Source organism: Anopheles nili, chromosome 3 (genome assembly GCF_943737925.1).
Source record: "Anopheles nili chromosome 3, idAnoNiliSN_F5_01, whole genome shotgun sequence".
Taxonomy (NCBI): domain Eukaryota; kingdom Metazoa; phylum Arthropoda; class Insecta; order Diptera; family Culicidae; genus Anopheles; species Anopheles nili.
In genome coordinates, this window is record NC_071292.1 from 7,044,956 (window position 1) to 7,071,386 (window position 26,431).

General features: G+C 47.3%; 5 protein-coding genes across 5 annotated transcripts; all 5 read left to right on the forward strand.

Annotated features, from left to right (window-relative positions):
* Positions 1-1,507: 1,507 nt before the first annotated feature.
* On the forward strand, positions 1,508-6,797 carry LOC128726034 (plasmanylethanolamine desaturase). Its single transcript, XM_053819815.1, has 6 exons — positions 1,508-1,633; positions 3,146-3,326; positions 5,870-6,081; positions 6,158-6,376; positions 6,464-6,633; positions 6,707-6,797. The coding sequence occupies exons 1-6, from the start codon at positions 1,508-1,510 to the stop codon at positions 6,795-6,797; spliced, it is 999 nt and encodes a 332-aa protein (XP_053675790.1).
* Positions 6,798-8,553: 1,756 nt separating this feature from the next.
* Positions 8,554-9,910, forward strand: LOC128722497 (uncharacterized). Its single transcript, XM_053816164.1, has 4 exons — positions 8,554-9,329; positions 9,398-9,497; positions 9,560-9,649; positions 9,719-9,910. The coding sequence occupies exons 1-4, from the start codon at positions 8,554-8,556 to the stop codon at positions 9,908-9,910; spliced, it is 1,158 nt and encodes a 385-aa protein (XP_053672139.1).
* Positions 9,911-10,942: 1,032 nt separating this feature from the next.
* LOC128726606 (odorant receptor 67d-like) lies at positions 10,943-11,987 on the forward strand. The gene is made up of 5 exons (XM_053820421.1): positions 10,943-11,304; positions 11,376-11,475; positions 11,545-11,634; positions 11,712-11,867; positions 11,934-11,987. The coding sequence occupies exons 1-5, from the start codon at positions 10,943-10,945 to the stop codon at positions 11,985-11,987; spliced, it is 762 nt and encodes a 253-aa protein (XP_053676396.1).
* Positions 11,988-12,023: 36 nt separating this feature from the next.
* LOC128722500 (odorant receptor 30a-like) lies at positions 12,024-14,204 on the forward strand. Its single transcript, XM_053816168.1, has 4 exons — positions 12,024-12,048; positions 13,799-13,854; positions 13,926-14,081; positions 14,151-14,204. Exons 1-4 carry the CDS (start codon positions 12,024-12,026, stop codon positions 14,202-14,204), a joined length of 291 nt encoding a protein of 96 aa, XP_053672143.1.
* Positions 14,205-14,608: 404 nt separating this feature from the next.
* Positions 14,609-20,124, forward strand: LOC128722502 (tripartite motif-containing protein 45). Its single transcript, XM_053816170.1, has 7 exons — positions 14,609-15,492; positions 15,563-15,777; positions 16,339-16,508; positions 16,999-17,262; positions 18,303-18,861; positions 19,269-19,798; positions 19,870-20,124. The coding sequence occupies exons 1-7, from the start codon at positions 14,609-14,611 to the stop codon at positions 20,122-20,124; spliced, it is 2,877 nt and encodes a 958-aa protein (XP_053672145.1).
* Positions 20,125-26,431: the final 6,307 nt, after the last annotated feature.

Below are 26,431 nucleotides of genomic sequence, written 5' to 3' on the forward strand. Positions count from 1 at the left end.
CTCTCCGAAACGTAGCCGTTAATCGACCGATGGTTTGGTTTATGATTATTTTGGCTGCACCAAACGACCCCGTTCGAATGTAGCTCGTAGGGTTTATGGAAATCGATCAAGACGCGCAGAGGGCCAACAAAACCTTTTACTGTGACCAGTGTATCCCTTGAGGAGATAGCTATTTGCTGGTTGTTTCTGAGAAGAGCCAACCGGAGTTGACGCTAGCTTGCCGTGAGAAAGCAAACATTTGCTGCTCATCAATAAATTGCGTCTTCGCTCATGAAACAAAGAGCGCCTTACTTTTGCCACGTGTTCCTTAACTTAATCGAACACCGTACCAGCGCACAAGTACGTTGAAAGTGGATGCATATTTTATCATGGGAACATTCATCACCGATCAAGCACCGGGATTGTGGCTCCATTTACGTGGCGATGGAGGCGCCTGGTCTTTTTCGTTTCGTCGTTTAAACAGGGGGAAAACACCCTCGAATTATGAGCCACATTTGACACGCACACATGTGTGAGAATGGAAAATCTTCCAACCAACTGCTAGCTGCTGCAGATTATGCGTCGAGATTCGAAAGAGCTATGGTGCTGCCATCGTCAACGCAGTACAGCTGAAGGGAGCCCAAAGTGGGCCCTTTTGTGTGCATTCCTTTATCCCGCTCGGATAGCTCCACAGGTGGTTTGAAGTAGGAAAAACAACACACTCAGCAGGACGTGGGGAGTACATAATTCAGTGCCAACCGCAGCGTGGGAGAAAATGAAGTCATCTTTCTAACCCTCGACATCGCGAGGACATTTCTCGCTTCATTCGTGCACCCGTGCCTCGTAATCTATCCCGTAACCTCGCCCGTTATCTATGTTTCGTCGTAGGTTTTTTCCCCACCATCCATTTTGACCGGTGCACCGTTTGGTTGACTTCATAAAGTGTAACCGTAGCGGTGCTTTGTTTAGGGAAAAATTATAAACTGTGATAATCCCCGGCTGGGACCTTAGGGACGCTGCGTACACTCGACAGAATAAATAACCTCACATCCGCCCGTCCACGAGACGCCCCGTGACTGTTGATTAGGGTCATTGAATGATATGCGATACGGTGTGGAGTCCTGTGAGAAGGTAAAAGGTTGCGCTAAAGGAAACGGAACGAAAGTGCTTACATAGAGGGCGCCGGTCGAGGGCGAAGCCCGATCCCAAGTGGTGTTTGCCCAACTGAGGGAAAGTTCCTTGGTTTTTCGGCAGTTCTCGCGTCCGGACAAACGACTCACTTCTTCTTGTGCGCTCGAGCGAACATGTGTATGCGTGTGTGTGTGTTTTATGCCTGGTGAAAAAGTGAAGTTATAAGCAACCGGCAGAACGACCGGCTCTGTTGCTTTCAGATCGTAAATCGTGTCCCCACTTGAGACCAGCTTCTCGGGTCCTGTGCCTAAAGACGCCACAAGGCTAAGCTGTGGTGGTGAACCGTGTGTGAGTGTGTGTGTTCGGTGTAGCGGTTTCGGTTTCATGGAACGCTAGCATGGATTTGATATCGCTGCCACCCTGCTCGAGACGCTCGGAAATGGCGACGATGGCGACTGAACAACCGATGGCATTGTCGCCCGCGTCCACCTCGGCGATTAAGATCTCGACGACATTTTTAAAGGTACCCAGCGCCGCACCATAAGTTACAGACCCTTGCTTTCACTGCAGCTACCATGCTTAGCGCCCTTTGTTTGGCTAGCTCCGGCTTGCGCTATCTCCCCTGTTTTGCTGTAAATTCGGTAAACCAATGGTTATGTTTTGTTTGCGTTTTGCTTCCGCACGGTCTCGGGAAACGATCGGTCTCAGCTCACCGATTTGCGGTCACGAAAGCATATCGAAGGGCACCCTGAAAACCCTAGCTGCAGCCCAGTTAGTTCAAACATTCACATCAAGCATTAAATAAGGACGTGGCAGTTGTGTGCCACTTGTCTCTAAAACACTTTTGATAAGTTCACCACGTTTGAGGGCGCTCTCGAGACGCTCGTGATGGGAATCAATTTTAATCGATGCTTTTGCGCGTTTCATTTGCGCTTATGTGGCTCTACCTGGCACCGGTAATTAATTCCCGAGGCATCATCGGAAAAGGGGTTCTTCAGCAGGCGTTTGTGCCCGTGAACACTCAAAAGGCGCTCCATCGTTCTAGGCCTCGGTCGGAGAGGATGCAATAATAGCTCACACTATTGACGCACGCAATCAGGCTGATGATCGTTCGCAAATTGAATCGTTCCCCACCGGTGCACATCCGTGCTGCAACGTTATTGTTGATTGATTTGCGATGCTAACGATATTGACCCGGGGAACTGGAGCCTGCAAGGAGCTATTTGCACCCCCGAGAAGACATCTTTCGGTGGGAAATTTCCTCCGCATTGCTAAATAACGCTTTCCATTGTGGTGTTGCTTGACGCTGGTGCACAATTGCTGTCACACGGATGGTGCACCAAAATGGCATCGAAATCCCTCCGGTGCATCGTCACCGTTTCCGTGTGACGTCTCATTACGGCACGGGTTTGTTTTAGCAGGAAAACAATAATTTCCCACCGAACCGCTCCATTAGTCACCGACTGGTGCTTTGTAGTGGAGCCTTTGTGTGACTCCAGCCAACCGTGTCGACTGGGTTTCTCATCCCCACGGCCTCGAGGGTCAGGATATTGTGGGACGGTATTAGCAATCCAGGGATGGGGTATCACGCAACAATCCGTGACCGTGGTTGGGTTGTCCCGATTAGAGGTGGGAAATGCGCGACCGACGGTGGAGCTCATTTTCGCAGCCCCAACTCGGTGGAGGACCACCGCAAACGCGCCAGTGGCTGGTAAGAACGCTGACGCCAAGAATGTTGACGCCAGTGCCTGGCCCGCAAGGATCTGCCCGTTTCCGTGGTGAGAAGGACGAAGCAAGGTTTGAGTTCGCGTTCGCGAGCTCACTGCAACAGTTTAGCTGGCGGTATGGCTGTACTGTGATGCTTCTTGCAGGTCCTTAACTCGCTCTCTCTCTTTCTCACATACACTCTTTTTTTTTCTGTGTCGCGCTATTGTCCTGCAATTTTGCATGACTCCGCTTCAGCTTTTCGCATCCTTCCGACTCGTCGCCATAGTCGGTTCCTAATCTAATTCATCGATACAATCTTCCTTCGCAGACGCCCGTCAAGACGGATCAGGAAATTCTGCAAAATTCCATGCTCGAAGACGACCCAAATTCCAACACAATCCTTGCCAGCCCCGACCCAGCCCGGGATGGCCCGGTAAGCCACGAAAAGCGACCACGATGGGGCCCCCAGCACAAAGGCGCACAGGAGCTAGCCAAGCTGTATAGTAACGGTAAGTGTGGACGCGTGTGTGTGTGCGCGTGCCGACTATGATAACGAGACAGGAGAGTGACGTCGCTCGAGTGTCCTGTCGTGCAGCTCGCGGCTGGGAAAGTCGATGGCTTAATTATACGATGCATCCGAAACCACGCCGGGTGCACTTGCCTGTCTGGCGCCCTGGGCCATGGCGGCAAGATCCTGATAATCATGCGTTCGCACAAGCTGCCTGAGGTGTTATTTTGAGGTTGAGCTGCTTGCCTGTGTGGTGGGACATATTTTGATACCAACCTATTGGTTGGGGAGCGGGTTGGAGTTTGCCGGAGATTTAATCACCGTTCGCGTTCGAGCTACAGCTTCTGTTGATGATTACCGTTGGCTAGGGTGGTTATTAAATTGTCAAACTAGAGCTTAACAATCCAAGATGCCATTGGAATGATTTCATAAAGGACAATGAAAGGGCGTTCACACGTGCTCGTTAAAATCATTCAACGTTTGTAGCTTGTACGGCGCCGTTTTGATTTATTGAAGCCGTAATGAAAGTCACCTTTTCCACGATTTCGCTTTTCAACGATTTACCTTTGTGATTGTTTGAAAATAGTTCCAGCAAAAGGACTTCAAGCGAATGGACGAACACACTGTTGCTGTGTTGATTCCGGTGCATTTCCGTTCGTTCTTAGAGGCTCACGAGAAAGAGGGCGAGACCTTGAGACGGTGTGATGGCCATGGATGTCCTGCTTGGTGCATTCGGTCGTGTGTTTTTGGCATCGAAATCCGCGGCAACAACCCCTTATTGAACGGTCCCCTTCGGTCTTGCAACGCAGAAGGTCAATCGATGACAATTCGCTACGAATACTCCAGCGTCGTATTTTACCCGCGCGGAGCGTCTGACGGCACCATGAGCAAATGTAGGGTAAAATTAGACGATGCCATCCCCACGAGCGACCCGCTTTCCATGCACCATTTTGTAAGGCACCCGCTGGCACTCGCACACATCGACGTGTGCATTCTTTCGGGTGAAGAAGTGAATGTTTCTGTTTCTGTTTGTGGCCGTCCATCGAGCACTGTTGCTCTTTGGGAGCCACAGAACGGAACAAACGAATGGCGAGCCATTGGAACCGGATGTATTTTACCGACCCCAGCACCTCCGCAACTCCGGCAACTCCCGCTTTCGACTTCCTGCAATCGTTTTTCCGATTTTCCACCGTTCGAAAGGCCACTTCAGGGTGGTTTCGGGCGACATAAATAGCTCCCGCGCAGGCGATCGCCGTTGGTCAGCACGCTTGTACGGTCGAACGGCTCGCTACAGGTTTTGCTCTTCGATTTCCTCAAGCCCGCCCTGCGAGCCTGATGGCGACGCCTGGTCATTAGCCGGAGTCGAAAGATTGTTTTATGTAAATGAGATTTGACTGTTGATATTTACCCCCCGGGGGTTTCGTGCGCGCACACTCATGTTTCCGCGCTCGACGGCGGAAAAGTTGCTGCTCTTTCCTGACTAGGGGGAGAAACTACGGTCCGTTTTCAGGGAACAGTCCATTCGGTGCTCCGGTTCGCTCCGGCGTGCTACACTAATGGGGCATGCTTAGTCGGTCACGGGATTTGCGGTTAGCATAAATTGATTCAAGATTACTGCGAAATTGGCCGCGTTGAAAGCGAGCCCGGCGCCGGACCAAGCGAGCACGTTGGTCGATGGATTAGAAATCTGGCTTCATTTCAATCGAGGTTTCATTGATTAGTGCTAATGAAGCCAGTTTGATGAAGGCGCTGAAAGTGCTGTTAAAAACGAATCAATTTCGAAAGACGTTTGAGTTTATTGTAAAGGTTCTCAAAACCCGGGGGGTTAGTTGTACTTTTCAAACTACTCTGGGAAGCTCGATCAATATTATTTACAGTCAGCGAGATAATATCGGTTGTAAAAACATGGTTTGCAATAGCAATTATTTGCTCTGAAGTGTTGAAGCGGTTCCTCCGAAACCATCTCGCAGCTGTCATGAATGTTCTCCGTATAATTTCATATCATAACGCGGAAGGTGTTTGAAACCCTGTAATGACAATTCCACAGCGCGAAACCGCACCATAATTGATTGTAAATATTGACCTGCGCTCGGTTGATGGTAAAAAAATATTGCCATTAATTGCTGGGATATAAAGCAACAGAAATCATTCAACCATACGACTGAAAGAGCCTGAAGCGTGATTGACGTGTCGATGTCAACGCATCGCCAGCCACAATTCACCAAACCGCACATTATGCTCGTGCTTAAAGCTCGTCCAGTTCCGGGGGTTGCCTTTAAGAACTCTCTCGGTGGCTGCCAGGATTCCGTAAGGTAACCGTAATTGACACTGCGTTGTGGTTTAAAGCCATTATACTCGCCATAACGTACAGACGGGACTTTTACCACGTTTTTTTGTCTGAAAGGTGTGGTCCATCGTTTTCAGGTCGTTTGCGGCGGTTTGTGGCCCGTGTTTGTGGTTGTTATTAATTGAAATAAAAAAAAATTTAAAAGACAATCCATTACCGTCTAGTGAATCGTATTGTTTCCCCATTTTTTTTTGTAGGAAAACGAACTCAGGAAATCGTATGCGTGTACATCTGCATCTCGCTGATGGTGCTAAATCTCGGGCTTATTCTGAGGCACTTCCGGTTGGAGCGAATTAGCAACGTCGTGGTGGCGGCAATCTTTGGTATCCTTACGGCAGACTTCGGCTCGGGGCTTGTGCATTGGGGTGCTGATACGTGGGGTTCAGTCGAGCTGCCTATCATCGGCAAGGTAAGTAGCTACATGCACATCAATCTCCGCTAGAGCATTTCGATTCAGGTGCTTACTGGCTGTTAAATTTTAACAGAATTTCCTCCGACCATTCCGGGAGCACCATATCGATCCGACTTCCATCACCCGGCACGACTTCATCGAAACAAACGGGGACAACTTCATGGTGGCATTGCCCATTCTCGGCAAGTTAGCGTGGAACTTTTTTACCCAAACCAACGCAGAAATACAGCAGGATTATGCCATTAGTGCGTATCTCTTTTTGTGTTCGATTTTCATCGCGATGACGAACCAGGTAAGGAAAATTTCAAACTCATCTAGAGTTCTTCGAGCGTTCGCTCTAACACGCACACTTTCCATCGATTTTCGCTCCTTCCCGCAGATTCACAAGTGGTCTCACACGTACTGGGGCCTGCCGAAGTGGGTGCTGTTTCTGCAAAATCATCACATCATATTGCCACGGCGTCACCATCGCATTCACCACGTCGCTCCTCACGAAACGTACTTCTGCATAACGACGGGATGGCTCAATTGGCCGCTAGAGAAGATCAAGTAAGACCGGTGAAAAGCGTACGTGAAGGAATGTCTGGGATTAACGTGTTTCTTTTGCTCTCCACCCACACAGGTTCTGGTCAACACTGGAGGCAATCATCGAGCTTTCGACGGGACACAAGCCCCGAGCGGACGATCTGAAATGGGCCCAAAAACGAACATGATCCTGTTGCGTCCCGGAACTCGCACCGTGCGACACATCATCGTCGATCGAACCACTTCTCGTGATAGCTGTAGTTCTGAGCCGAAGATTGAAGACACGGAAAACATGCATTACGCTCGGGTTGTAAAAAAAACGGTAAACAAAGCAGCACACTAGCGATTACAAGTGCTTCAGTACCGCTTGAATTGGGGAGATGAAATTGGGAGCGTTTCGGAAATTTTTAATGTACCTTTTGACCGGTTTTGATCGTTTTTTGTGATGCCGCATTGAGAGGGCTAGCGTGGAACGTTTTGCACAATTTTAGTAGGTAGTCTAGAACTAGCGCAAGCGGTGTAGCATGAGTTAGAAGTATTAGAGCGTTCGAAGCGAAGAAATTTGAGAGCTTTAGCACTTGAGGTTGATTAGGTACATCAAGCAGGATGGATCCTGGGCCAGACGAAGAACTGAGAGGCATCGTCAACCGGTACCGAAGATAGCTTAAATGAAGGAATGCAATACGAAGTTCCGAAGCAATACCCAACATGGACAACAACAACACAGACTCAAGCAGCGATGCATGCTTCAATCACTGTGAAAACCTTTTTCAGCTTCTTGATAACGAGTGCCTGTGATAAAGCCCATTGGAATGCTTTCCAACGTTCATGTGTGCGCCCATGCAACAGCCTGCATAACTTGATTTATTTAAGCTTCATGATTGCGACATTATATGATGTACATACTATTTATAACAACTGTGGTGCACCTGCCGAATAACGAGCAGAAATGTCTTTTTCTCTTGAGTAAATTAGTATACGAGAAGCAAGCTTTTCTTTGTTACATTACGGCCCCACTGCACGGCAGCTGGTCTTAAAAACTAAAAATTTTGTTCCAAGCACACGTTATATGACGCGAAGCACGATATTTAAGAAAAGTAGAAATGATGGCGAACAAATAACGCGAAGCTGGGACTCTTATTTGCACAAATAGTTCATCTACCCCTTGCCTAGCGTCTAAGTCTAGCCGTACAATCACGTTTTTGACCACATCAATAGCAGCAAGCTCGGGGATCAACAAACACACACAGTGCTACAATTGTTAACGTTAAGGCTTAAGTTGTTTCTACTCTATGGATCGATGCAGCGAGTGTCGAAATAAAAGAAGTTTATTGTGCTGGTTGAACTATTTGGCCACAAGTGTATCTAAGCTTCGACCCTAGTATGTTCAGCTAGACGAAGGAAATGTGACATTTTTGGATGGTAATACCAATGTACTCGCGGCATGGGCCAGGAGATTGCTGTTTTACTCAGCTGTGCATCGTTGCTTAAGACAAGAAATTTATCACTGAGCGAGTTAATGCATACACGATGAATGAAGAGAGCAACCGGATACGCAATATATTTATCAGCCCTTGTTTTATTATTACATTTGCTAAGATGAATTTTAGAGTATTCGCTTGTGGGCAGGAACCAAATGAAATGCAAGCAAATAAAAAAAAATCAATATAACGAATGAACTCGTGTTTCAATGGCGCATTGCTATATTTTTGACGTGGGAAGATATCACTAATGTAATAAATATTTTAGATCGCACGGATTGTGTTGAGATGTTGTGAAATATCCAAGAGTCTTATCCTAATCAAAAATTCAGTATGTTGTCAATCAATTTGAAAGCCATTGTTCATAGTAGACAGTGATCGTGAGTGATTCAAAGGTGGAGAAATTGTATATATTTTGCGCCTTCAAATTGTCGGCCTCAGTTCGTGTAAATCAGGTCGAAAAATGACAACCGCAATACAGTATTACGATAAAAGCTTCAAGCAGCTGAAGGTCAGCAGCAGCCTTATAACGGCGGGGCTGTGGAAGGAAAAGGATCCATCCTTCTCGAGGGGACGTATATCAACTGTTTCGATTGCGTTGACGTTCCTACTTATGCACGCCTGGACAGGGTACAAGTACCGCCGGCAGGCGATGATACTGATAAAATCCCAATCACTGACCTGTACCGCATTCGTCCTCATGATCAAGTACTTTTGGGTCATTTTCAAACGCGATATGGTCCACAAGCTCACGGATGAGATCAAAATGGAGGTGTACGTGAAGTACGGCGAATCAAGCAAGGAGTACCCGTTGGTGTGGAAATACGGTCGTATCCTGTACCACGTCGGGTGGATTATGGCGTGTAGCTACTGCTTGTCACTGTTCATTATCATGCTCAACCCGGTGTATGTATACCTGAAGGATAGGAGTTTGGTGCTTATATTTTTCAGTGAAATACCGCATGTCGACTGGACGCAGGTTGGCGGTTATTGGATAACGGTTCTCGTACAGATCGTGCTCTATCTAACGGGTGTTTGTGGTATGATACTGGTCGACTATTTGGCTACTTACTATACCATAAATGGATCACTTCGGATGGACGTAATGCGGTTTCATTTAGACGAATTGCAGAAGTTGCTAGTAGATATTTCCAAGCGGCATTCTAGTGCTACTGGTCTTCGAGAGGAAGCGCATCGTCTGTGGAGAGATTGTCTGACCGAACATCAACAGATCGTGGAGTATGCATAATTACACAGAGAGAGATAGCGATCGAGATTGAATTATGGTTTCTAATATTTTTTTACAGGTTCTTTGGCAATTTTTCCGACTTATGGAGCATGATTAATCTGGCACAGGTCGGATGCAGCGTGATAGGCATCTGTGTCAATATGTTGCTACTAATGGTGGTATGCATTCATTTTTTTAAGAGGAGCATCGAATCCGACCAATAGCACTTTTACATTTACAGGATAATTGGTATGTGGCGAATTATATTCTGTTCGTACTTGTAGTAGATTTAACCGTTCATTTCGTCCTTGGAGCAATAATCGAGGGAAAGGTAAGAGAGCACGATGATGTGCAAGATTGGTATCTGTTAAATAAACCACATATCGATATCATGTTCAAGGTGGACGATCTGCACAACACCTTGAATCAGTTTGCGTGGTACTTGCTAGACGACCAGGGACAGCATGAGTATCAGTTGCTGTTGTTGCGGTCACAACTTGAATCCGGACTGTCGATTGCTGGAATTGCACCAGTGAACTATGAAACTTACACTAAGGTATTAGAATCTCATCCACTAGCAATGGTTGTTTAAACATAGTGGTTCATTTCAGATTATGAAGATGCTTTATCAGCTGTTCGCATTGGGGAGGAACTTTTTAAAGTAATATCATTGGAAGGAAAATTTATGGCTAATGTTACAAGCTTTTAGTAGTAAATGCTTTTGCTTAGAATAGGTCGGCTAGAATGTGCTGCTTCGGTAATTATGAGTTGTACTATGATTTGCAGTTCTAAAGACACTGCTGCTTCCTGAATTGATCGTTGCCTGTGCGTGTACCAGTGTTGAAGATATTTCACATCGTCAATAGTCATAATTTTCTACATGTTTAATTGCTCTAACAATTGAATGGCGAGAAACAGGTGCAAATGTAACGATTGTGGTAGGGCTTTTTATGCAAGGATTTCTCGCACGCTACTCAATTATTCATCAACCTTCCTTGTTAGCTTCGGAATCTGCACAACAGGGCAGGATGCATCTTGATGTGGGCTTAGAGATTAGCCATTAGAAGGGTCTTGTGTAATATCGCAAAACGATTAAACTAAGCAGACATCATTCGGATCTTGAACGAACAAAGCTAAAGAATAACTGGGTCTCTAGAACATAATGGCCACAGTAGGGAGCTTTCAGCAGTTGTTAAAATTGTTTAAATTAGGTTCAAACATTTTAGGGCTGGATATATGGACTACGACTCCAAAATTCCTTCCAACAGCTTACTACCTTTCATTCCAAGTAATAGTGTACTTCGTGTGTACAATATACACCTTAAACAAGTACCTACACGATACACTCCATATGTTGAAGGTTCTTATAACTTTGGGAACAGCAGTACAGGTAAAAAATGTTAGCTATATGGTGGGAGTTTTCGTGCCAGTTAAGTAAGTTTTTCTTTTTCAGCTGTACGCAAAGTTTTTTATTTCATATGCAAATGCTATAAGATATAAGTCATTTGTTGAACAAATTGAGAAGGATATCTTGGAACCATACCAAGATGCATCTGGCGACGAGAGAGCTGTACTTGGGCGTATTGAACGATACATACGGATTGCTGTTAGAACCATAGGAATCATGGTTCCTTTTGCAGCTATCGGCTTTGTTCTGTATCCTATATTTTCATACTATGTAAACGGAGAAGTGGTCCCTTTTTTCTTATATGAATTACCATTTTTCGATGAGAACTCTATTACGGGCTATATTATTCTCATGTTGTTCCAAGGGAACCTTCTCGCGTTGGGTGTCGTAGGTGCTGTATTGGCGATATGCATATTCTTCATATTTTCGATGTATGCATTGGCCATATCAGGAATCTTTATCGTACATATGCGAGAGCTAAATAACATGCTATACGATCAGGTTTCGGTAGGAATAAAAACTGATGAAATAAGTCTTAAATGGAAGCAGTGCATGCATGATCATGAGCTATCAACAAGGTGAATAATGATTGATGAAACATTTTAACAATAACTGGATAAATAACTCGATCTGTACTATTTATTTACAGACTTATAAATTGCCTGGATGATATGTTTGGGCTTATGTGTTTGGTGCAAGTGATGATGGGAATCTTTAGTATTTGCGATGTAATGCTACTTGTTGCCTTGGTATGCTAATTTCAGAATGTATAATGTACAATGAACGAACGGTATGGTGTGTTGTAACATTTATTTCAGACTGATTGGTATCCCACGTACTTTTTTCTGTTGACATTATTTTCGGAGCTGTCAATTAATTTCATAATTGGACATATCGTTGAGCTTAAAGTACGAAAAAATTGCGGAAGCAACGTGTTAGATGAGTAAAGGTGAATTTGTGAAGAATAATTGTTGACATTTTGTAGATAGACGAAATGTACGAAACAATTACATCAACGGCGTGGTACAGGCTTCCGGTGGTGAACCAAAAGGAGTTCCGCTTCATGCTTTCCAGACAGCAACGGCCTATGGTTCTGACCGCTTACGGTTTCTACCCGATGAACTTCGAGGCATATATGAGTGTGAGCATTGTAGCGCAAGAGATGGCAAGGCTTGAATGAAAGGTTTAATAATACTAAATTTAACAGGTCTTGCGAGGGTTGTACCAGTTTTTCGTCATGATCATGCAGTATGTCGGTTGATGGCATTCAAAAATAATATTTTCTTGACGATGTAGCATGTTGGTGTATAATAACCAGTGGCGTAAGTAGCAATCTGATGAATAATGTGAGGTTTGATAACTATAATTGTGGTTTTACCTTTAGTAGATGGTGGATTTTAAGATCAATATTGGAATGTGTGAGTAAATGGAAAAAGGATAAATTACAAAAGTTTGATTTGAGTAGCAGGATTCATAGGCTATACTTACATACAACTTAGAAACCATATTTTAGAGCACACAATTTCTCCTGAAAACTAGGGCTTAAGCTAATTAAACAATTATACTCGCTATTTCTATCAGCAATTATCGGCTTGTTAAGACACACTTAGATGTCTAGTTACATATACAATGTCGCTCATGGTGTGTTTTCCCATCGGCTCTACGAATGACTTTTCAAATTATCAATTGCCGCATTAATTAAGAGATATGTAACAGGTGCTGTCACAAAGACTATGCAGGGGTGCAGTATGCACAGCTTTTAAATATTGAATGTGTGAAACTATCTCCAGCTGCTCAATACCGTTGGAGTATGATTGGGATAATGAAAACACTTATGATATTACCACTCAAGTTTCAAATTGAATTTCAATTGGTTGTGAGTAGACACTTCTTATCATAGTTTACGTAATTAAAGATACACAGATTCTACTGATAGCAGAAATAAATGTTAAGTACATTTTAGAGATCATAGAATTAATCGTAAATGGCGACCATAGGAAGTTTTCGACGATTGTTAAAATGGTTGGCGGTGCCTGCAAAAGCAACAGGTTTAGAAATTTGGACCATGCCAGGGAAATTTCTTCCCGCATTCTTTTTTAACACGTTCCACGTGATGACATATTTTGTGTGTACCATCTACACGTTAAAAAAATACACCGACGATCCGTTACACATGATGAAGGTCCTCATTACCTTGGGAACAGCGATTCAGGTGATAATTTCGTAAGGCCAAGGGGTGACAAAAGCTCAATTATCAAATGTACGTTCCTTTTTATTTTCAGTTATTCGTCAAGTTTTGTATTTTTATGTGGCATGCTCATGAGATGAAATTATTCACAGAGCAAATCGAACAAGACATCTTGATACCCTACCAGAATGGTTCTCAAGAAGAGACGAAACCTCTCAAATGGTTGGACCGGTATTTGTGGTTTATCTTTCGATTCATATGCATCTTAAGCAGTGTCACTGGAGTTGGATTTGCACTTTACCCTTGTTTTGTGTACTATTTGAGTGGAGAATTTATACCTCTGTTTTTGTACGAACTGCCCTATCTCGATTTGACCACAACCAGTGGATACGTTGCTACCATGCTGTTTCAAGTAAACCTGCTCGTAGTTGGCATATTTGCGGTAGTATTATCCGACTTTTTGTTTTTCATGTACGCGATGTACGCTTTGGCGAGGGTAGATATTTTCATCGTACATTTGCGGGAGCTAAATGACATGCTTAACGGTGCATCAGCGATGGAAAAAGACACCAAAGAGTTATCCTTCAAATGGAAGCAATGTGTACGCGAGCATCAGCAAACGACGAGGTAGCTCACATGATATTGGTGACCAGAAATAACATTGATTGTTTAATTATCAAACAGGTTCATAAATTGCTTGGATGACATGTTTGGTCTCATTTGCTTAGTGCAGGTGTTCATGGGAGTTTTTAGCATTTGCGATGGAATGCTACTGGTTACATTGGTAGCGTAAAGAGTCTTACTTACAAAACATACATATACACACATTAAAAATTTATGTTTATTTCAGACCGATTGGTACCCCACATACTGTTATTTGATAGCTTTATTGACAGAGCTTACAATTTACTTCATAGTTGGCCACATGGTCGAGCTTAAGGTAAGTATATTCATTATGAACACCACGTGATGTGTACGCACTTCATTACTCTGTCCCATGTCCGATGATAGGTTGACAAGATGTACGATGCAATTATATCGATGGCATGGTATAAGCTACCGGTGGTGAACCAAAAGGAATTTAGCTTTCTACTTTCCAGACAACAACGGCCCATGATTCTGACTGCCTATGGTTTCCATCCAATGAATTTCGAGGCTTACATGAGCGTGAGGATCATAAAGTGTAAAGTCTTTGTCCAGAATCAACATTTTCTAACGGTTTGTTTAATTTTGCAGGTCTTACGAGGGCTGTACCAGTTTTTCGTGATGATCATGCAATATGTGGATTAATAACATCATTATAACCAATGGGGAAAGAAGCACGTTTGAACAACGAATAGTGAAAAATTATTCCATGCACCTATCAGCACAACAGCACCATTCTATTGAGTGTTTTGAATCAAACGTCATGTTTTAAAAAAGATGTTTTTTTTCCTTGCTTCTGAAGAACAACACAGTAAATGCGTGTGATGCAATGCATTATTGTATGCTTTAAATAAATCTTCATTGTTCGAATTCATGCTGTCTATGTTTTGCCGTCCGGAACCGTTTACTGGACCATTTCCCTTGAGAAAAAAAAACATCCCCATTCTCACTAGCATACGCCTGCCTGCTTGCTCCCGTTCCGCGAGTGAGACCCCGCTGTGAACTGTTGTGCTAATTCAATTATCAACCATTCTATGGGCGTTTTTACGATGCCGCTGGGCCGTCGCCAGGATGGACTTTCAGTCCGGAAGCGCGGATCGCCGCAAGTGGTCGTTGGTTCCCATCCATTCCCGTTCGGTTCGGTGTGGTTCGGTTCGCGTGCAGAGTGCCTTGGCGTGGCTCTAATGGATCGTGAAGCAACGGCAGCACCAGGTCACCCGTTGCAGGAACATGGCACGGATTCAACGCCAACCACGGATGGAGAGCTCGCGGCAGAACGACGCCGATCTCCCAGGGGTCGTTGTGGTAGTCGTCCGATCGGACCAGTACACCTAGCGCTGGTGAGCGACGACTCACTCGATGAGGAGAGTGATGGCACTGACCAGCGGCCACCATCGGTTCGGGGTCGTTCGACATCCCCACGGCCTCAAACACCGGCCAGTGATGTGCCAGATCCGCTACTGCGCTACGTCCGGCTCCAGGAAGAGCATGTCGAGGCGTCTGTCGTGGTGCTGAGGAATGGCATCGGACCGGAAGCCGCGACGAGTGCGGCCTCACTTGAGCTACTGCCCAAGGGTGGTGGGAAATTGACTTTTAATCTGACCCCGGAGCAGCTGTGCCTGCGAAGTGGGTCTATCGAACGTGCGCACCATCGATGCTCTGGTGGGCTTTCGCTGGATAAACCAAACTCAATCACGAGCAGTCCCGTTCTGGGTGATGGTAGCCCGCGAAAGAGCAGCCTTCGACGAGGCTCTGCGTACAGTAATCAATCGGAACTGGAAAAACAGTTCCCAATCGAGCAGCAGCCAGTTTCCAGCCCAGTGAAGTTGGTGATCGCGTTGAAGCCGCCTGAGAAGGCTCACTCGGAAGAAGCTGAACCGAGTGGCCATTCTCGAGACCATCAACGGGTGCAGCATAAATTCGACGAGATATCGTGAGTACCTGCACCGGTCAGCTGCACTTACTTGCTTACTCACGCCAACCGGCATCTCTCGACCCGGCAGCACCATCTACGACCACTTTCCCACCGAGTTCCTGCCCGAGAAGCTGCTGTGCGGCTTATGCCAAAAGCTGCTCCGGGAGCCACGTGTGCTCGAATGTCTGCACACGTTTTGCCGGCCGTGCCTGGAGCGAGCGGTGTCGACGGTCACGCACGGTCAGGACAGTGCCCTGTTCTGGCATCGTGTCAGCGAGAGCGCCAGCTTCGAGTGGGACACCCGTAAGTTGGTGGGCCAAGCCTCTACGCCCTCGGGAAACCGGTGCATACCATCGATAAGCAAAGATTTATTGAGGCACGTGTGCGGCACGTGGCAGTCAGTGGGTGTTCGCGTCGCGCCTGTTGTACGGCTTCAGTCTGCGTGGGGGTGTGTGTGTGTGTTTATGCTGCCTTCGGGGACGATAAACAGGCGCAGAATGTGAAGTGAACAGAAAGTGGAGGCTATTTAGATCGCGTTTTACTTTTCACGACCCACCTGGTTGGGTGGCGAGGCTTGGTTAAGTGTCCACCATCGCGTCCACCAACAAAGCACACTAAAATACAAATTATGCGCGTTTCAATGTGATAAAGAACTGCAGCTGATTGTGCAACGTCGAAGGTAGCCGGACAAACGAACGCCGCTTGGCCGGAGAAGTGTCTCGTAACACAATAGCCGTAAATGTGGCATTAAAAAGCGCTCCCAAAGCATGATTGCATTCTAAACAGTGCGATGAATAAAGATTAGTGTTCTCTTTCTTATTTTTTATTTTTTTTCTGCTTCCTCGCTCGATTCACGTCCGCTAGTGCAGACTGGCGAGCGGTCAGATGAAGCGACACAGGACACGGGAGCGTTAAATAATAATGCCCCTGCAGTGGCTCCGTCGGCTGGAGAGTCACGTTTCGACCAGCTGCGCGCCTCCTTCCAGAGCTTTCGGGAGCAACACTGTACGCGGTCACCGGTCCGGCTGGAAAAGGTATGTAAGCAGGTTGAACGCATACAGGTGGACCCGAAGCATGTGTTTCGGCAGCAGTTGCAGTAAATCAGTAACGTTTTGGAAGAGCTTTAGTGCCGAAAGTAATCACTTCATTTGCTGGTCCGTTCGGAACACGCGCCAATCGGTGGCAACAGTGTGCTTGAGTGTGTGTGTGAAAGAGAGAACCTGGATCCTGCGTTGGGATGTGCATGACCGGCTTAAAGCTCTTATCCGCACAAAATGGAGGGCTATCAATTTGCGCTACATTTGTGCTACGAAGAAATGCGGCAAAAAATTGCACGATGTTGAAGAAAAATCCACACCGGTTTGGAGATTCCAAGGCACATATTTTTGGAGCACACTCCGAGCAGGTGTCCCCGGTATCAGGCACATCCTTCAAAAGCATATTTCCCGAGCACGCCCCCACCGGAGCGTGGAGTCTGCCTGCTAGCACACCCAACTTACTCCTCGCTGCGTCCTTTCATTGCAGGGCAAGGACAAAGTTAAGGCCAAGGTAATGTATGGTGACAAGGAAAAAGTTCTCGTCTGTCCCACCTGTAACCACGCGACGGAGCTACCGGTGAGCCCGGGTGGCGTCAGCCAGCTGCCGCAGCACTTTGTGCTGGCGAGGAAAATCGAGAACATCATTTTCCAGTATGGCTCCTCGCCGGCAGGTTCCGGCCTCGGGTCACCCGTCGGTTGCGCGTCGTACGACTCGATGGCGCTGTGTGAGTTATGCTCCGATGAGGTTACGGTAAGTCAAACATGACGCGTCGAGTATTCCTTGCAAGGATATCAGTTTTACACCTTGCGAATGGAACCCGCTCGCGAACGTGCGCTGGAGCCACGGCATGGACGCTGCGGGATTGAATTGGACGCGCGAGAGTGGCCCAAAGTTTTGACATTTATCATTCAGTGCTGGATGGTTTGCGATTTTATTTCTCCGTGTGGTCGACGGTGTCGGTGTTTACCCGACCGCGGTGTTGTCGATGGTGGTCGATGAGTTTGTTGCGTCGAGTCTCGAGAAGCCACTGCGGCGGTCGTTTTTCATTTCTTCACCGCATCTCGCGGATTGCGCTAAGTGAGCCGACGATTTCCCTCGGGCGATGGGTGTGATTCTGGCGCAAAGCGGTAGCGATTTGTTTGCAAAACTCCACCGATTTTTCATCCGGTCTTACCGTCTGATTATGAGCTACGGTCGAGGATTGGATCGCGTGAAATTGGTTCACATTTGAATGTGTACCGTGCGCGAAAGATCATGAGTTTCGATAGCTGATAAAAAAAAAACCCCAGCTTCGAAAGCGAATTTCATTTGCACCCGCCGGTCACGTAATCGTTATTTCATTTTCTAAACCACTAATCTTTCATCATCATTTCACTCGCAATCCAATTGGACGCCGCCAGGTAGAATGGCGCTGAACCCGCAAAGCGAACAGCGGAACCAATTGCAACCGCAACCGTGCCATGTCGGGGGTCCATCCATTTTTTGTGCGATTCATTCGACGGTTCAGGTGCAGTCCGTGGATGTGTCGCCGGTTTTTTTTCACCAGTGGTTTTTATTTGCCCGCCATTCCGTCCCAAAACGCAACCAGCGCGCGCGCGCGCTAGCGCAACAGTGTTTCGTTCACGGTTCAATTTTCACGCGCCCTCGCGCGGGTTAAAAACTAATTCGATTTTCCCATTTTCATTCGCACCCCCATCCGGGGCGGATTTGCACCGTGCACCAAACACGTCCTGATTCCGGGTGAGCTCGGGGCTGCTTTTTTTTTTGTTCTCTTCCCTTCTCCACGCCAGGCGACGGTGGCGTGTCAAACGTGTGCCCTAAAACTGTGCAACTTTTGCCGGGAAGCCCACAAGCGGCAGCGTGGCACAGCCGCGCACGGTATCGTCCGGCTCGGGGAGTTGATGCTGAAACGGTGGCCCCGAAGGACCATCCCAGGGGAGTCCGAATCGGTGGCACGCTCGATTAAGTGCCCGCTACATCCGGAGCATCAATTAAAGCTGTTCTGCACCACGTGCCATCAGGTGATCTGCGGCGAATGCAGCACGCTGCTACATCGGGACCACCGTTGCACGACCGTGGCCCGGGCCAGTAAGGTGTACGGTCGGTTTGTGCGGAGTGCTATCGAGCAGACGCGGCCCCTGGAGGACTTTGCGCTGCAGTCTGTGGGCCGGTTGAACGATCTGACCGTGCGGATCAACAGCCGCTGTGAGGCTGTCCAGCGTGAAGTGGACGCGTTCGTGGATGAGTACGTGGCTGCCCTCGAGGAGCATCGGCGGACGCTTGCGGCCCAGATCGGTGACATCCGGCAAGCGAAGATGGAGATGGTTATGGCGCAGAAGCTGGATCTTGGTAAGGGCGTTTGGTGGAATGAAGTACAAACGAGTGGATTAGGCTATTTCCCAGGTGGCAAAACAAGCGTCATACGGGGAATCGCGTTACTTCCGAGGAATTGTAATTAACTGTCGCCAATCCTTCCGGGAAGGATGTTGAAAACCTATCCCGTTACTCATTAATGCTTTGCGAGTCCCCGAGCGTATTCCCTGATCAGTGTTTAGGCCAGGAGCTGCGTCATATCCTTGTTTCAATGCTGCACGTTATTTTGCCGCTCTCATAAAATGGTTTCTAGGAATGCATTTAATGTTGCGATGCAGTCTTCCGACTTTACTACGTAATTTTATGCTAGCTTTTCAACTTCTACTGCTCAATTGAAAGACTGGCAGATGAGTTTTGATTGACGTTCTTTCGATCGTTTGCAGAGCGTAGATCGCAACATGCCAGCGCCGCGATTGAGTTCGCCGAAGAGCTGCTATCCGAGGGAAGTGATGTTGAAAATCTGCTGTTTGTAAGCGTTCTGTTGAAGCGATTTGAGCAGTGTCTCAAACCGTCTCGGGCACTCGATAGCACCGTCACGGACACAATTCAGTTCCTGGCGGATGAGGAAGCACCCAGTGCTCGGGTACAGACTGGTGTACCCTTGTTCGGAATCGTTACCACGCAGAAAGCAGACCCGCGACAGAGTGGCATCGAACACGCGGCTGGTGAGCTGGCCACGTTGAAGGCTCATAAGCGCGTCCAGTTAACGCTGGTGGTGCGGGACTACGAGGGTCGACGGCTGGCCCACGGAGGGATCACGGTTCAGACGGATCTACGATACCGGGACGATGAGGATCACTCGGTGGCGATGTCTATCTGTGACAACCGAGACGGATCGTACGCGATCTCGTTCATGCCGACTCGCCCGGGCGTGATGCATCTCATGTTGTTCGTCGACGGGAAGCTACTTGAGGTAAGTGCGAAAACGAGACAGTGATGTCTTTAAGGTGGCCTCTAAAATCTTTGTTTTGGGTTTCCACACAGGAGTGCCCAGTAGTGTTGCGTATTCACAAGCTAAGGCCACATTACGGCGTGTACCACTGTTGCACGTTCTGCTCGAGTAGTGGCTCGAAAGTGAGTACGTGCGCTTGTGGACATATTATGCCGGGAGGCTACCGAGGCTGTGGACATGGACATGCGGGTCATCCTGGACGACGACACTGGTCTTGCTGTGGGAGTCTGCTGGAGCATTCGGACTGTACAGCAGCTGCTGGTCGAGATAAAAATCGGGCTAACTGAACGCATCCGTTTTAGCGCCATCTGGCGGGAAACTGGCCGAAGCATCAGGGTGGGGATTGTACGAAGGACACTCGTACCGGCACGAGGCCGGCTTTTCCAGTGCGCATGGCATCGAATGAATGGCGGGGAAAACCGACCGACACTCGGAAAAGCTCACTCGTTTCACCGCATTTTATCTCTTTCACTGCACGGCTGCTCTCTGTCTGCCCCGTGAGGGAGCTTGGACGGCGATGGCGCTGGAATGAAAAAGCACCAGTAGAGTGGCTGCTTTCGGTCCTCGTGGAAGCGTGCGACAGCGTCAACCACGTTCCCGCGTGATCTGAGGCAATAAATTTGCCACAGAGCCATTCACCGCTCGCACGGCTAGCTGACGCTGGGATGAAATTTGTTTTTCGCCTGCCACCGGGAAAAGTGGCCGGAAGGAGGCGGCAAGAAGAATTATTGCTCGATCCACCACCGAAAACCCACACCGCAAATGCATCGGCAATGGGTTGTTTGAACAAAGGAAAATAAACTGTCAAAGCCATCGAATGCGCAGCGACGCATGCCGGCGCTTAGGCTGCAACTGTTGGGTTTGGTCGTGGCGCGGGAATGATTGGAAAATAGCAAATCGAGTAAATATATCCACTGAACACTCACGAGAATGTAGCAGTGCTGTTGGTTTGGTTGATTTTAGTCGTATTTTAGGGACCTTTTTTGCAGTTGCATCCCTTGTCCTAGTTTGTAGAAAGTCGATGAATAATGATCCCCGCAAATGTGACGCTGCTATCGTAAATAACTAATATGGCATGATTTAATATTTGCCCCTGCAAATGGACAGATTAAAAGTAAACTATAGCTCTGCGAATGTTATTTGCAATGCGTGCCAGAACGGCAGTTTGGAAAACGGACAGAGCAAGAGAAAAAAAAAAACAATCAAACACCCACCACTGGAGGCAATCATTAATGTACGCGCTACTGGGTGCTTTTATCAGTATCAACATCGTACAATGGATGTTTGCCGTGAAGTTTATTAGCCAAATACGGTGGTACGTTTTTTCGTCAAACACCAAACGAAACAAATGCCACGTCAATTGTGTTGCTTTTGATAGGAAAGCGCTTCGATGAGGAGGCAAAAAAGAAAGCAGTTGTAATTCAACGGTAAAAACCTGAACGCAGCAAAAAAGAAGCGCAAAACAAAAACAGAATGCTGCGAAAAAGGTGTAACTGATTGGCAGGCCTATTACTGTAATCTGATTTTGAGCTTACAAGTGTTACGGAGAAAATGTGTTCAAAATTCGAAGCAATAAAAATAACGCTATCGAGCATGTTGAAATGGAATGGTTTCAGGTGCATTGTGTTCGATTTCATACCACGATCATGCCATGAATAATGGCCTACCAAGCATCCGAAGTTTTTTTTTTTAGACCAATGTTCCAAAATTCTCGCTTGTCACCACTTCTGGACTCCACTCTTGGGAGCGCTGTTGCTATTTGATTAAGGTCCATCGCAATGAAAATGATTGGGATTCCACGGAGGGACTAATTGATCAAATATTTTATCTTCTCACATCCACCGGCCGGCGAATGGAAACAGTAAATAAAAAAAGGCTTTTTTTAATTTGTACCATCCTTGCCCGCTGGTAAAAATCCCCACACACCAGCGAAGCGTCTGTCCTTTCCTGCGCACGTCTCGGACGTTCTGCAGTAATGTTTTTTGGCTCCCGTTTTGGGTGTTCCTTCTCCACTTTACGCAGTATAATTTATCGAAGCTCGGGTGAACTAACGGTTTGCGGCCCGTTGCGGATGGAGCGAATTTTCCGCGTCCATCGGGAGGGCGTAATTAATGCTGCTTGCCTGGCAGGGTGCGAGTACGGCAAAGCAAACATTTCACGGAGAGTAAGATTTTCGGCGAATGATTTGTTGGTTAATTAGAAAAAGTTGATGGGAAAGCACACTGCTTACCGCACGGGACGCGTTTTGTAAAGTCGTGTGCTTTTCACAACGCGCGTTGTAAAGCGTTTCTGCACGCCTCTCGTAAATTAGGTTAGCTTGAGCTGCAGGGAACGGTGTAAGCGAAGTGTCGATGTGACACCCGGGTCAAATTGACGAGTCAGATCCGTCCCAGTGCTCACGAAACGTCGACGCATCCGTGCGAGTGTGTGATTCGTGAGATTTGTAAATGCTCCGGCAGCAATGTCTCCGGCGTTTTGCATGCTGATAGCGCTTTTGCTGACAGATGATTGCGTTGCGATTATGAAATCCTTCCAGGGAGCTTCCCCTCACTGAATCCTTCTCGCCACGAGGCAGGTTTCGATGTTGAAGATTTATGGGCGTCTGGCCTGGGATGAGATGGTATGCTACATCTGGCGCTGACGCTTGGAAGTTGAGTTCTGCGGATGCACTGCACTGCAGTTTATTCGAGCGGCAATTGACAACTGTGGCTGTGCCTGAATCGGTCTACACCAGCTGCCGAATGGACCAACAAAGGGCAGCCACTGTGGCCAGCGCATTCCGGAGCGTCTTCACCGTTGCCTATTATTCTTCTGGGCGCATCAATTATTGATGGTGTGGATTGCAGACAAATCAGCCTCTTGGCCGTTCATCGGGTGCACTACACGTTAAGCCGAGATCCGATACAACTGGTGAACTGCAACAGTGTGTGTGCGTGGCACCGCAAATCGCTCAAACGACGCTAGCTGCATTGAATCGATCTCGTTTGCTGCAGGTAGTGATGTCATTAGCATAAACATACCGGTCCGGGCAGCATGTAATATTCAAATCATCGATTGGATTATTTCATCTGACGATTGGCTCTCGATGAACGAGCCCGTAGGGGCTTCTACGGGTAGATTATGCAATAAATCTCAACGTCAAAAGTCAAGCAGCGAATCATTTGATCCCCGGAGAAGACGGCTAATGAATAGTGTTGCGTTGGGTCGTTCGAGCGATGCGCATACGCTAGACCCCAATGCCATTAGTGGCGTGAAAGTTTAACAATGTTTTGTGACGTTACCGAATACAGTTGAACAACGGTGCACGGGAATTTCCGTTTGTGATCCCTCGGTATGGATGGTATGCATCGATACCATCCATACTATGTGTGAAGAAATTTCCATTAGTAGTGATTTTATGTTTATTTTTGCTTTTACTGGGAAATCGATATAATGCACATATAAAAGCAGCAAATCAGACTTAGTGGCTCGACGCATTGAATAGAATTTTCACAGAATGTAATAGACGATGCAGAGAGTCAGGACTTACCGTCAGTTTCCTGAAAATATCAAAACAAAGCCACAGCGAACAGGCCGTTTCTAGCTCTTCTCTATGCTCTGCACAAAGCTTTTAACTAGCAAAACGTATAAAGCAAACGTGTCAATGCCATTTGCAATTTCGTTTTCAATCACTCCTGCATGACGTCCTGACGGAAACATTTCCTAAATTCGGCTCAGAAACGCACCTAACATGGCAACGCGATGCACGGGTCACGCGATGGAGACGCCTGGTCTTTTTCTCCGAACGAAGCGGTACGGGCGTTGTTTTGATGGAAAGCTTGATAATGAAAATTTATTGATTTTTAAAGATAAATATTTCACCACGCGCCTAATGAATGCATGAACCTAGGCACGTACCGGCTACGCGAACGCTCCTATCAAATATGCTTCCCCGAGCGTCTGTACCGGCTGGCACGATCGCGTTAATGCCACGGTCGTTCGGTGGATGATAATGCGGTCGCAGTTTCCGGGAATGCGATGCTCCGTGGCACCCAGCGAGCACTCGTGGTAGGTTGATGGTGCTATGATATGCATCTCGCTAAAAAGCGCACCTTTCCGTACAGCACAACACCGGATGAGTCTTATCATGAATATAGAAATTATCATTTTATAGCGGACGATATTGCCGCGGGACCTCGGTTGGTCGTGGCGAACGGTTGATAGTGGAACAGTCTGCCGAGTTTCTGCCGCAAATCTCAATCCTCCAGGCACCAGGCGGATGTTCTCGTCCTTCTATGGTGAACAGGTGAACACTGGTGGAGCTGGTGGTGCTTTTGCCCGGGGAGAATCAACCCGAGCTGGCATTCTCGCTGTGTGTGAGAATGCGTTTATCCTTGCGCCGCGCACAAAACAAGTGTTTACCGATCACGCACCGGAGCCCTCGTTAGGTATGATGGAGAGTGTGCGCTTTGCCGGAACAAAGGAGCAGATAAATAACGACGAGACAGAGACGCGTGCTTCGTGTGAGCGAGAACGCAGCAGCTTTGGCTGGCTTCCTGCTAATTGAACAAGCCGAATGTTAATCTATTATGTGCATGTTTGATGGTGAACCCATGCTGCCCCGTAAAGTTTATGCCCTCGGATCAGTTTAAAGGATACTGTAGTGATCCTTCTCCTTCTTTTTTTTCCATGCCAATGTGGAGAGATGTTACGCTAGGAAGTGCTCGTGCGCTTTTCATCGGATCCCGCAACAAGAACCGGGGAAATGATAATAGTATTGGGAACTGTGGGAACTCACTTTTTTCGCTCCACCGCACGCTAACCGAACTTAAAGTTAGACACCAGATGCATCCCCGGAAGCTTGTGGCTGGGATGGGTGGGCTCGTTGCTTCCGGTAAACCGATGGCACTGAATAGAGCATCGTGCGGTGGTGTGCGTGCGAGCTCGCGTTTGTTCAACCGTGGGAAAACCGGTTCGAATGGCAGGCGTGCGTTGTTCCATTGTTTGCTGCGATTGTTGGTTTATTAATGGTATTTGTTTCCGTGGACTGGGGGCTTGCGAGCCTAGGCACGTGCAAACCGGTTGGTGCTTTGGGATCGGATTTTAGCGTATATGTTTGCCCGCCAGCTTAGCCACTGGCAGAGTAAAGATCAATGGGGTAAATTATCCATAATTGCTCACGTCGACCGAAGAAATGATCATTATGGAATGAAGTGCACGCGAGCGAAAGGTGAAGGATATTAGCACCCATGGATCCTGGTGGGAGTAAATAAATTTCCAATAGATTTCTGACGAGCTGAAATCGGGACAATATTAGCTGAACGACGTCCTGCTTGATGATAGTTGTTATTATGCTTTGTGTATTTAGGTGAGGAAATAATGACCTGTTAAATTGTAGTTACGACAAGTGCTCTATAGCTATTGTAAGCATAGTTTAGCGTGTATTTGAAATATGCTGCTTCTATACTTAAAGCTGTGCTTAAAACAATGCCGGTATTAGTTGTGGGGCTTCTACATGTTGCAGGGATTCAAACATATGTACAAATTAGTGTCTTACATTCCAAGCAAGAGACCAGAAACAAGTAACCTTTTATGATTATGCATGTTTTCTGTCTGACGCCGTGCAGCTAGCCATTTCACCTCGTACCGTGACCGTCACGCGGGTCAGGCTATGCAGGAGAATAACATGCGCGGAACTCGAGTGGTCGAATGTTTCGCCCACAACCAACACCTAGAGAGCAAGTATTATTCCGGAGCGTGTGAACAGCTGGACCCGTGCGAACAGTGCTGTTTTCAATTCAATTGTGTCTTCGCACCCGATGCAGACGGGCAACAAAAAAACTGTTTTTCATCCAAGTTGTGCCCAACAAACGGCATCCTGCAGTGCTGTCGGAGGTCACGTTGGTCCACGTTAGCGGGTCATTCCGGTTTGAGGTGGAATCACACTGAACTGCGACCCAACACTGTCGCTTTTGGGAAAATTCCAGCATTCCGCTTGGCCGGTGGCTCTTCATCTCACCGGGTCCAGTTAACGCTGGACAGGCTTAACGATTCTCGTCCGCGTTAGGTACCGTCTGCGGCAGATCCGTCCGAAATGTCGCGCGGTTTACTCTAAACACACATCAGGGAGTGTCAAAGTCACCGGGAAACAGTTCCGGGTGGCGTTTTCTGCCCACAAGCCCGAGCAGCATAACAACATCCATCGCTCGTTGGCTTTGTCCGTGGGAGCAGCTTTTTGTACGTCCTTGCACCGAAATGCGCCTCCTTTGGTATCACACCTGCCCACGCTAATTCCCCTCGCTCGTACGCCTCCCGCCCCATCCAACACCGGGCCATTTCCTCGGGGAGATGCACTAATTGTTATGCTTTGCACTTGCTTTATGAGCGAAACACGAAATGCATTGGATACGAACCGGGGCTGTTCCGTCTGTCGTTCGGGCGAGCACACAAACACAGCACTAAAGCGTCCCCGAGCGCACGGTTAATGTGCGGCAAGGGTCCCGTGGCCTTCCAATGGAATGGGAGTCACCGGAAAGGGCCCAAAATGTTGTCCACTGCAACACCGAACGTGTCCGTGGAAGGTCCTACCTTTTGTTGGCCGTTCGAGCGCGCGCA